Source organism: Rhinolophus sinicus, chromosome 5 (genome assembly GCF_057876585.1).
Source record: "Rhinolophus sinicus isolate RSI-liver-muscle chromosome 5, RSI-T2T, whole genome shotgun sequence".
NCBI lineage: Eukaryota > Metazoa > Chordata > Mammalia > Chiroptera > Rhinolophidae > Rhinolophus > Rhinolophus sinicus.
Genome location: NC_142505.1, coordinates 36796292 through 36808487, shown reverse-complemented (window position 1 = coordinate 36808487; position 12196 = coordinate 36796292). Strand labels below are relative to the sequence as shown.

General features: G+C 39.4%; 1 protein-coding gene across 2 annotated transcripts in view; it reads right to left on the bottom strand.

The window, feature by feature from the left end:
* Window positions 1-918, bottom strand: part of ARMC8 (armadillo repeat containing 8) — a 92307-nt gene extending 91389 nt beyond the window's left edge. For both annotated transcript variants that reach the window (XM_019747775.3, XM_019747786.3), the window contains exon 1: window positions 634-918. In XM_019747775.3, the coding sequence (XP_019603334.1) occupies window positions 634-678 (45 nt within the window). In that variant the 5' untranslated portion in view covers window positions 679-918. The remainder of the gene's footprint in view (window positions 1-633) is intronic.
* Between the last annotated feature and the right edge of the window lie 11278 nt (window positions 919-12196).

Here is a 12196-nt window from a genome sequence, read left to right as displayed (position 1 = left end):
AATGCTAGGCGAAGGTTCCTTTAGATTCAGAGCTGCGACCTCCAAAGTAAAGAAAAGGGATTTAAATAACTACATACACTAGGAGACGTTGCAACTGATATGAAATCCCCGTTGCCAAGAAGCTAGCTGCTTTAGCCCGTGCCCGGGTGCTGAGACGCGACAGAAGCCAAACAGACCTGGCCTGGCATCTCGGAGGCTGTGGAGCCTGCACCTCTTCTTGCCAAAGCCTCGGCGGGCAGAGTGGGCGCTAGTTCTCAGGCCAGCGGCAAGCCCGGCGCCTTACAGGACAGAGCCCTGCGCCCCAGAGAAGCGGCACCACTAAGAGAAAGGCTCAGGGAAGCGCCTGGCAAAGCCAGAGCCGCGTCGCCAAGCCAGCTGCCCGGACGCCCAACCACCCCACCCGCTGGAGGCCGTCCTGAGAACCGGCACGGGTGGGAGCTCCGGGAGTTGGAGACGTCTCGGGCTCGGCCGGGGTTCCGTCTATCACTCCCGCCCACCCTCTCTCACACCCCGGCCCAAAGCTGAGCCGGAGGCGACCCTAAGGGGTGGTGCCCAGGAGACACGCTGCGTTTTGGGTGAATGCTGCGAGCGGGACCCGAGCTCCCAGGTGGGCGGCTGCAGCGGGTCACTCACCGAGAGGACGCTCATGCGGATTGGGGTCTCCAACAGGCACGCCATCTTGAGCCTTCCCACCCGGCTACAGCCGGCGCCGGCGCGGGGGCCAGCACTTTCGACAGCGAACTCTTGGGCCAATGACAGACACCTCTGCAGAAAGTCGGGCAGGTAGATGAGAACGGAGCACGGTCTACACACCGCTGAAGTACGGCCAGGGCCCGCAGAAGGGAAAGCAAATGGAAACCGCGCCAGAAGCCTCCTTACGAATCGTCCTCTCGGAAACAGCAGCTACCCTCAGCCTGGGTTAGAGGTGGGAGCGGGCAGCAGTTTCCGCATGCGCAAGGCAGATCTGCCGGCCCCACCTGCCGCTCGCGGTGGGCGGAGCCTCAGGGGCGGGGCCTCGCTCTGGCGCTACAACCTTCGCAGATTGATTCGTAGCAGTTACGAGTTCGCGTATTCGTACTCCGCAAAACTGGTCTGTGGTGCCACGTACATAATTTGAAATTCACTTTCACATTCATTATCTCTTTCTTTGCACCAAACTCCTAGCGTCATATGTCTATTTTACAGTTGGAGAAACCGTGATCTCAGTACACGGTCGTCTGCCACCAATAAGAGCGTTTCACGATCCAACACTGACGTTTGACCTGCTTTAGCGTTGTCTGCCCTATCTATTTATTCTGGTGGTGTGTTAAGAATAGATACTCTAGAGGCAGAACGCCGGGTTTAATCCTTTCTACTTCATTTATGAGCTGCATTACCTCCAGCAAGTTACTTAACCTTTAAGTTCGTTTCCTGTTTTGAGGATGGAGAATATAAAGCTCTTACACGTAGAAAGCGTTATTACGTTAGCATTTCTCTAGCCTCTGAGTCAAGTAGAAAAAAGAAATAGGGCAAATGTTGGAGTAATTCACACCAAAACGCTCCGATAACTGAAGCCAAATAAAAACATGCTTCTAATAATAGTATTTTTGATTGATTAAGTCACCTCTCCACTCCGTGTGTGTGTGAGTGTGCGTGTGCGTGTGTGTGTGTGTGTGTGTGTGTGTGTATACAAAACTGCTCTGGACTTGGCTGGACAGGTTTCACCTCCGTGCTGCTTGCAACCAGTAAGGTTTTCACAGGATGGTTGCAATGAGCCTGTTACATTATTTGTCTTCCTTCCATTTCTATAGCCACTCCGTAATTCAGGCAGTTATTATCTCTCCCCTGGACTAGAGCAATAGCCTTCCAACTGATCTTGTAGCCTCTAGCCTCTCCTTCACTTTACTCCTTATTACTTTCCTGTCTTCCCCTGTACATGGTTTCTAAATTTATTATAACCTTAATTATCCTTGCTTATGGGTCTGTGTGTCCCTAACAAACTGTTGAGTTTCTGGAAAGCAGGAATTTCTTTTTAGATTCTCCTTCTTCTACAGCACTGTTTCCCAAACTTCATTAATCTGCATATCATCTACACAATCTTTGCCAATCTGCATCCAGGTATTATTGCTCAGTGTTTTTCTTTAAAGCCAATTTCAACTCATTAAATAAGCCTCATCCTAAACCATAGTACTCTGTAACGTCAAGTTTATTGTGTTGTTTATTTTTATTTTAGTACACATTAACATAATAACCACAAAAAAGTTAAAATGTCCATCCATGTATCACCTAAAATCATGTCATGTACTGCATACCACAACAGAGCAGAGCATAACACACAGAGGTATCAATTGAGTTTTCAGTTGACATTTGTATGTTATGGAGTTCTTCTAGCTGTATTTGATCCACTTCATCCATTAGCTCAAGCAATGTATACCTCTGAGGTATAGGTTAGGTGACTTCTCCCCCATGTCTTCATGTATCTCTCTATTCTTGCCACTTTAACATAGCATCTCCAACAATATATTGTCATTTTTTTGGTAATCATTCATTTGTTTGTTTCCCAATTATACACTTTGGGGCAGGAACTAGGAATTTTACCTTCTAGATCTCTTCTCTCACTACCTAGCATAGAATAGTCACTTAGTAAATGTTTGTTGAATGAAGTGTGGCTTAGTTTGGGCACCCCCAAAGGCAGATCCTGGGACAATGATGTGGGTGCTGATAGTTTGAGAAGTGTTTCCAGGGAACAGAACTGATGGGTAAAGAAGAATGAGAAAAGAAAGAAAAAAAGTCACTATCAAGGTCCATTGTTGAAGTCACTGCTTATTCCTTGAGGACCTCTGAGAAACATACAGAATGCTCCCCTGAATATCCATCTCGAGGTTGGAGCATTTATTCACTACTCTTATCCTGTACTGGTTGAGGGTTTTCCCAGGGCTGTTAACTCCTTACCCTCCTGGATTGTACTTGTGCACAGAATAGAGAGGACTCCCTTAACCTGCTGTAGAAAAGCAGAATCTGTATGCTTGCTTTTGTGGTGGGATACAGGCAGCATGAATCTGAGCTTACAAAAGAACGATCATTACAGCTGTGGGTGAAATCAGAATGAGGAGGGGCTAGGGAACGTGACTCAAGGCATCCCACATCTCTGCTACCCAGGCTTTCCTGTTTTATTTCCAGAAGACTGACCTGACTATTTTACAAGAAGGAAGCATTGATTAGCAAATTCCTAACCTTGAGAATCAGGAATCAAAATTTGCTGCTACATAACCTTAGGTATACTCTTCAAACCTAAATAATTAATAGCAATTGAGGGAGAGTAAGAAATTTTGATTCAGCCTCCACATACTAAAAATAACAAAACAGTTAACTTTTGCCCTGTGGGGTGGAACGGGAAATATCCACACTGATTCCCCTGCAAATAAGAAAGAAATTTCTCCCCATCCTTCCTTGACTCTTATCTGAAAGCAATATTAATTTTTGAAAAAAATAATGAAAACAAAGTGTGAGTTTAATTTTTTTAAAAAAAAGTAGAAATGCAGAACATTAAGTAGCCAGAAAGAAATCTGAAAAGTATTTATAAATATCTAAGTGGATAAAGAAACTACACTATATTTTTGAAAGTAGAAACATACCTATGCAAAAGGAGCAAAACTTAAAAGTGTAGAAAAGTAGATGTAAACCAAAAACTGAATGGCCTCAAAGGAATTTAGAAGAACCTTTAAAAAGATTTGAAGACAAAGGAGCTTCTTCAAATAAATAAAAAAAGAAAATGGACTAAGATATCTATAGAAGCGATATAGTTCAGTTCAACAGACACGAACTGTGGGTTTACCTGTGCACACATTGTATGAGGGATTCAAAGTGGAATCGAGATGTGGTTTCTGCCTTCAAGCAGACAGGAATAAAAGTGAGACCCTGAGTGGTCCAATAATTAGCTTACGGTTGCTCAGGGGGTAAGAGACTAAAACCGTTTGAGTCCAGGCTTCTCTGTTTCCAAGTCCTTCCCAGAGCTCTTACAGTCCTCTGGGATCCTACAGGACTCCCCCACGTGGGACTACTGAGCATTCACCTGAGTAACCAGCCAGTTAGGAAAGTCTACAAGGGCTTTGCAATGGGAAACAACGCATCCATAGTTCATCAGGTGCTTGGAGGATGTAAAATATGTAGGTGCATAAAGCAGAAGTAGTAAGCTGTTGAAAAGCCTTTTTTATGTTTTAGAAACTACAGTAAAAAAGGAAAATGCTTTTTAAAAAATAACTGAATTACTGTTAAGGTAGAAGTCCAAATTCCAAAGATAGATGCAAGGATGGAATTTGGAAGCCATCACTTGACAACCATATGAGTTATAGTCATATCAGGCAAGGCTCATCAATGGATGCTAAAACTAATTGGTGAAAATATGATGAGAAACAGGATATGTGTACAGCCTCAAAGTATCTCCTCACAGGTTACTAATGATAGTAGAGAAACTTGATAGATACTGCTTTATTCAGATGATTATAATGAATATCACGAGTAATAGACACCATAATATGATGCACCGAGAAGGACACAACATCACTTCTGTGGTATTTCTGCCACAAATGCATGAGTGTAATCACGAGGGAATATCAGCAAACCCCAACAGAGGGACAGTCTACAAAATTATACACCCTTCAGCATTGCTGTGACAGACAAAAACTGAGGAATTCCTCTAGATTAAAGGAGACAAAAGTGGCATGAGTACTAAATGCAACTTGTGATCTAGGACTGAATCCTGGACAAGGGAAAAACTTTTTCTTTTTGCTGCAAAGGACATCAATGGCAAAATCTGAACAAAATCTGTAGATGAGGTATCACTGTTAATGTCCTCATTGTGATAATTATACTATTGTTAGGAAAGTAATGCCCTTGTTCTGAGGAATTACAAGGTGAAGAATTTAAGTGTAAACATTATTGAGTTGTTGTGGATTAAGCAATTATGTTTACTTTAATAATGAAAAAGGAACACATTTTGAGAATTTAAAAAAGAGAACTAAGAGGACTAAGTATCCTGGAAATTTATTCATTTGAGAAAATATATATACTGGGTACTTACTATGTGCCAGCCACTGTGCTCAGAAGTGGTAATACAATCCTGAGCAAGATAGATACCTTCCCTGTTCTCACAGAGCTCCCAGGCAAAAGGTAAAGAGAGACAAGTGAACAAATCATTAAATGTGGTATGATAAGTTAAAGGGTATGAGGCGAAGGGAAACCTCAGCAGGAGTGAAGTCATAGGAAGTCCTTCTGGTGGAAGCAGCACCCAAGCTCTGACCTGAAGTATAAACAGGAGCAGACCAGGCAAACCCTGTGTGCTACTCTACACAGACTCTGGCTTGTCCATAAACATTAGTCGAACTGAACAATTAAGATACCACTTCTCTGGACTTAGATGTGGGAACTCTTATAGAGAAAAATCACAGGCCAAAAATGGCACCACTGGTGATAAAAGCCCATGACATCAAAGCTAGAGTTAATACCCGATCTATTTGCAGTTTTATCCTCGCCCAGAAATGTAATCTTAATCAAATCATCTGGAATTTTCTGGTCAAACACCAGTAAGGTAATCTTTGGGCCCTCTGCATTCCCCCAAAGAAAGAAGAGGCAATATGCATGATAAAAACTCTTGCTTTTTGTTGTCTTCTCCCCAAAAAAGAAGACGTCTGGTCTAAAAATAATCCTTTGTTTTCTTTTGTCAATAGCTCTCTTGCCCTACCCTTCTTCCAATAAAAACCTTCCTTCTGTACAACCCCTTGGAGCAATCTTATAGGTGCTAGATGGCATGCTGCTCTTCAAATTTACTCAGTTGAATTTTGTGTTTTAACAAAACACTGGCACATCCTACAAAATTAGTGCAAAGACAAGAGCTCCAATTATTTATAGGCAAACAGACACTATAAAATCAGCAGGTCTTCACATGGCTGTATAATCTGGATTGCCCGGGTAATAAAAAGATACCCCTTCCCACCCCAAAGCAATGGTGACCACGTTCCGCTGATGTGTTTCAAAATGGAGAAGCAAAGATAACAAGGTAGGCAAAGTAAATCTGATCTTTTCACTATTTATAATACAGGAATGGAATCTGGAAGTCTTAAAAGCTATAAAGGAGAGATATCGTGTGTGTGTGTTTTCTGATGAAATCAGAAAATCCAGTGAAATGTCTAACAAGTTTCAGATTCAGAGGCTAGAGACACCACACAGAATTCTTAGGCCTCTGTGATATTTGCCTCTATTCAGTTTAGTTTCACCACCACAGACCTGATATCTCCTTCAATGGTTTTACTGAGTGTGCTGCCATCAGGTGGTGGTAGCTGCCATAATCACCTGCGTAGTTCTATTATAAAATGCAGATAGTAAGGATGGGTGTTTTTCCTGATGTTTGTAACATTTTAAAACCTGACTTAAAAATTTATTGCCCAAAATTTCCATTTCTCACTCCCTTAATCATAAAGGTTTCTGCTCAATTATGTCACCTTAAAAGCATGGTCTTCCATAACCACTCTATATTCATTCATTAAGTACTTAATATACTGGGTACCTAATATGTGCCAGGCACTGTGCATTTCTTATCCCCTTATTCTGCTTTATTCATTTTATTTTTTTAAAAATTTTTATTGGGGAATGTTGGGGAACAATGTGTTTTTCCAGGACCCATCAGCTCCAAGTCAAGTCATTGTCTTTTAACCTAGTTGTGGAGGGCACAGCTCAGCTCCACGTCCAGTCGACGTTTTCAATCTTTAGTTTCAGGGGGACACAGCCCACCATCCCATGTGGGAATTGAACCAGCAACTTTGTTGTTGAGAGCTCGTGCTCTAACCAACTGAGCCATCCAGCCGCCCCTCTACTTTATTTTTAATCATCCATCTTTTAAACACAGTTCTTCCTTTCTGTGTCCTTTATTTTTATCCAACTCTTATTTGGCTGAATTTCACTGTCAAGTCACTTTTTTCAAGAAGGGCCCATGAGTATTGTCTTCCTGGAGGTTTTTGTTTTGTTTCGTTTTGTTTTATGGTTGAAAGCATCTGTTTATTGCCTTTTACTTTCACAACACCTTGACTATTACAACGTACAGTAAACCAGAATCCATTCTAGGTATTTTAATCAAAAAGATTACAAAATTGCTGGAAGGACTAAAGATGCAAACAAGGAGGGAACATTTTACTTGCGAGCAGGAAGAGCAGGAAGTTCACCACCACAGAAGGAGCTTGGCGTGTGCAGCTGCCGTCACCATTGCCAGAGCCAGCAGAGCAAAGAAGCCTTCCTTTTACCTATAATTTCTGACAAGAAAACCATTCTCTGATGCTCTAAATTAAAATATAGTGGCCAGAGAGTGAGAGAAAAAGAACAGCTAGCCTGTTACTAGCGATGGACTGGCTCTGACAAGTCCTGTCACCCCAGGAGCCTCCACTTCTTATTTACACACGAATTTTCCAATCTGCTGCCCACAGCTAATTCACAGGAGCAGACACCTCTTCCTCACCTTCTCCCATCCCCTTTGTCTATAGCTAATGTAAATCCTATCCCTCCAAGCCCCCACCCCAGCCCCATGTGTAAAACCCTCTTGCAAACCTCCCAGACAACAGACAGGTTGGCTTTCCTACCTATAGACGTGCTACTGGTGGTTTACATCTCATGTCCCAGGACAGAGCTTCCCCCTCCCACCCCGCCCCCACCCCCCAGCAATGGCTTAGTAAACCTTTTCTTTTAAAAATACCTCCAGCCTTGGAAGTTAAATTTTTTTCTGTTTAACATCTCACAAAAGTGTTTCTCATCTGCAAAACCTAACCCAGACCTCAGCTGGCAAAAGGTGTGTAAGAAATGTAGTTCTTTGTAGCTGCAATTCCCCTGCAATACATAGATGGGTAGAGAACTACATATGATATGTATTTATATTTATAATTTCAGTGTGTTTCAAAAAATAAAAAGAAATTTCTAAAAAAACCGAAACAAACAAACAAACAAAAAACCGAATTCCCTTACATAACCAGAGTAAAAATATCAAAATCCGGAAATTAACGCTGATACAATATTATCTAATTTACAGAGTTTATTCAGATTTTGTCCTAATGTGTTTTATCATACCACTTTGCATTTAGTTATGAATCTTCAGCCTCTTAATTATTAATATTTTTCAGACGATCCTTATATTTCATTACCATCATATCATATTTTTTTTAAAAAAAACATCTTTTCAACATCTTTCTCAATTTTAATTTGTCTGCTGTTTTTCAGGATTAGATTCAGTTTATGTATTTTTGGCAAAAATGCACAGAAGTAACATATGTCATATCAGAAGGCACATGGTGTGGTTTGTCCATTCCTACTAAGATTAACATGGATCACTCTGTTAAAGTGTTGTCACTAGAGTGAAATCCCTATGTTTCTCTTTGTTATGATGATAAATATCTTTTGGAAAGATACTTTGAGACTATATAAGTAGTCTCAAATAATAGATACATTGAGACTATGTAAGTATCCTATTACTCTTCTGAAGTTTTACCCAGTAGTTTTAGCATTCCTGCAAGATTATTGCTTGAAACAATTACAATGGTGAAGATGATGATTATAGTGGTGGTCAAATGATGATTTCTAACTCCAGCTTTCTTTCTATATGCATCAATCCATTGAAGGAAACCAAAATTTTGCCACACTAAAGCTGCTTTTTGGGATATTGACTCTAAACTGATTATTAAGAAACAAGGCTCAGAAAGAACCTTTTTCCCTCCTTCTTTCCTGCCTAAGAGATTAAGAGGGAAAGGCTTGCTTCAGGAAGGAAATTTTAGGATGTTCGCCTTAGCCTAATTTGAATTGAGTATGATGGATGGGAGGAATCCAGGCAGGGGCCTAGTAAGTAGATCACCTTGTGAGTTTACCTGCCATGTATGTTCTGTTCTTCATCAACTATCAGTAAATTGCTTATTTCTTTTGAAATCTCAGACCTCTGCGCCCCCATTCTCCTTTGTCCAAAATGACATATTACCCAATTTTACTTCACTATCTTTGGAATTTTCATGCTTATGTGAATTCCCGTTGTACACATATTAAAATTTGATTTTCTTCTGTTAATCTGTCTCCATTAATTTGATAATTAGCTCAACTAGAAGAACTGGAAGGGGGGAGGAAAAGTATTATTTTTTTAGCATCCCCCCGCCCAGCATTCTTGTGTAATAAGAGCTTTCTCTTTTCCATATTATTTATTTATGTATATCAGTATGGAATAATTGATTCCAACTTTATTCAACAACTATAATCTGTTATTATGATTATGCATTTTGCTGCTGAAATTGTTTCAGATTTGGCGAGTGGAAAAACCTTGAATCGGTATCCTTTTGACATCCCAAGTTCTTCGGGGACACAGCCTTGCTTTCCTGGTGCAAGATGATCCAGTCTCATTTTGTCCTTTCTCTGCCCTGGAATCAACAACGTCAATAAGCAGACTTGATTTCTTTTAGAGGAGAATGGTGTTTACAAACCAAGGTCTGGTTGTACCTAAGAAGTTTTAAATAACACTTCTGCTCAGCCTCACCCCAGATTATGCTCTTTTTTTCAATGTATTTCCATAGTTGACATGTCGTTTCTTTCTTCATCTTGGATATTGTTAGGTGCCTCTGTCTAGATATTGTCTTTGCTCTGATAGAATCAGGGAGTTTCTTTCATATCAGATCTGAGAACTGTTTTCCCCATGGAACCACATACAGTTTGAGAGCACCTGCCTTTCTAGTGAGTAGCCCTCCACTTTTATAAAAAAGAGTTATCTTCATTGCTCATTCTATCCATTTTTCTCCAACAGCCTTCCTGTGTCTCCTCATTCAGAACAGGAATGGGGGAGGGAAGGCTTTCTATTTAGTTTGATTCTCTCTAGATTTGAGAAAGTCAGTGAGAATTCTCAAGTTTGTTGATTCACTGGTATTGTCTCTGGAACTGGGCTTTGGGTTGGGAAGAGTGGGAGCTGAACCACAATGCACTTTTTCACCCCTATTCATAATCTTCTATTTCCTTCATTGACTACAAGTTTTTGAATGGTATGGCATTAAGTTATTATTTTCTATCCATCTCAAAAGGAGAAAATTCAAATTGACTGATATCTTAAAAATTTGTGGTAAAATCTACATGGAAACCACAAGGAGATACCATTGCACACCTAACAAAATGGCTAAATTTAACAGACAGGTAATACTAAGTGCTGTTGAGCATCTGGAATAATTGAAACGCTCCTAAATTACTCAGGAAAGTGTAAATTAGTACAACCACTTGGGAAACTGACACTGTATATTAAAGCTAAACATGTACCTACTCTATTACCAGGATTCCATTCCTGAGCATAATCCAAGAGAAATAAGTGCCATATATACCAAAAGATTTTACAAGAATGTGCATGGAGGCTTTATTTATAATAGCTCCAAATTAGAAATAACCCAAATATATGTATAAATAAACTGCGATATATTCACACAATGGAATACTACACAGCAATAAAAAACAGCATATTACGTCTATATCTATCTATAGCAAGATTAATGGATGGATCTCAAAGACATTAAGTCAAGTGAAAGAAGGCAGACACAAAAGAAAACGTAATATATACAGTCAGGCACCACATAATGACATTTTGGCTAATGACTAATCTCATATATGACTGTGGTCCCATAAGAGTATAATGGAGCTGAAAAATTCCTATTGCCTAGTGACATTGTAGCTGTCATAACATGTAGAGCAATGCATCACTCATGTGTTTGTGGTGATGCTGGTGTAAAGAAATCTACTGCACTGCCAGTCATATACAAGTATAGCACATACAATTATGTATAGAACATAATAGTTTATAATGATAATAAATGACTATATTATATATTTACTATGCTATCCTTTTTATCATTGTTTTAGAGTGTACTCCTTTTACATATAAAAGTTTATCATCAATCAGTATGCTGTGTTACACTGGCAGCAGTCTCATACATCTTTAGGACGTTTCTTGATTGCATCATTTTATCTTCTGCTTGATTTAATCTTCTGTTGTTTTATACAGTCATACGCTGCAGGTTTGTAGCCTATGAGCAATAGGCTATACTATATAGCCTAGGCATGTAGTGGGCTATACCATCTAGGAGTGTGTAAGTACATTCTATAATGTTCACACAAAAACAAAATCACCTAACAATGCATTTCTCAGAAGTATCCCTGTGTTAAGTGACATGAGACTATACTGACATTTATATAAAGTTTAAAACAAGCAAAGCTGATCTATAGTGATAGAGGTTAGAATAGAGTTTTTCTTTTGGGAGAATGGCCTTGGGAGGATGCACAAGGGAATCTTGAGGAATGATGGAAATATATCTTGATATGGGTGGTGGTTATATGAGTGACTACATATGTAAAAATGCATCAAAATGTGCACTTAAGATTTGATTTGTTCATGTTACTTTAAGTAAGTTAACCCTCAATTAAAAATTTTTACACAGAGGAAAAAAGGATCCAGAAAAAGAATTCCTGTAGGTTAAAAATCAAATGGAAAAAATTAAATTTAGCAATGTTGTAAAAAGCATTGATTCTTCATATTTCAAAAATCCAATCCAAAAGGAAAACAAAATATTAAAAAATAATTGGAAATACTAGATTTCCATCTTTTTCTACCCTCTTGACCAATTTAAATATTATGAAAATTATATCTTCCTTGTAAATTTGAAATAAATTGCCTATATATCACTCTGGGTACAATGTCTTTTAATGGATTTATGTCTTGACAACTTTTTCAGTGTCTTTTTATTGCCGTTGTTTTGCCTATATCTTTTGCTTCATTTTGAATTAATTTTGGTGTAGTTTCTAGAATATTGTTTATCTAGTTTTTAAAAAAGATGTACAGAGTTAGATTAACTATTCTCTGTATTATCTTGATTAGATTTGCCAGAGGTGTTTTATTTGTTTGCTTGGTTCTGTCTTGGCCACTCTTCTTCAATTGTCATTTTGGTACTTCTCCCTCCTGGGCGTTTTGGAGACATTCATCTGCTTTCGTTGAGCTTGCAGTCTAAGTTATGCAAACAACAATTTGCTAGGAAAATGAAGAGTACTTGGCCCCTTTAAAGAAGAAAAAAACAAACAACACAAAAAACTGATAATTTTAGAAACTCTTCGTGGCGATAATTTAAAAAATCCTCAGTTTTTAAATTAGTTTTATTTTCGGTTTCTTTGAAAAAGA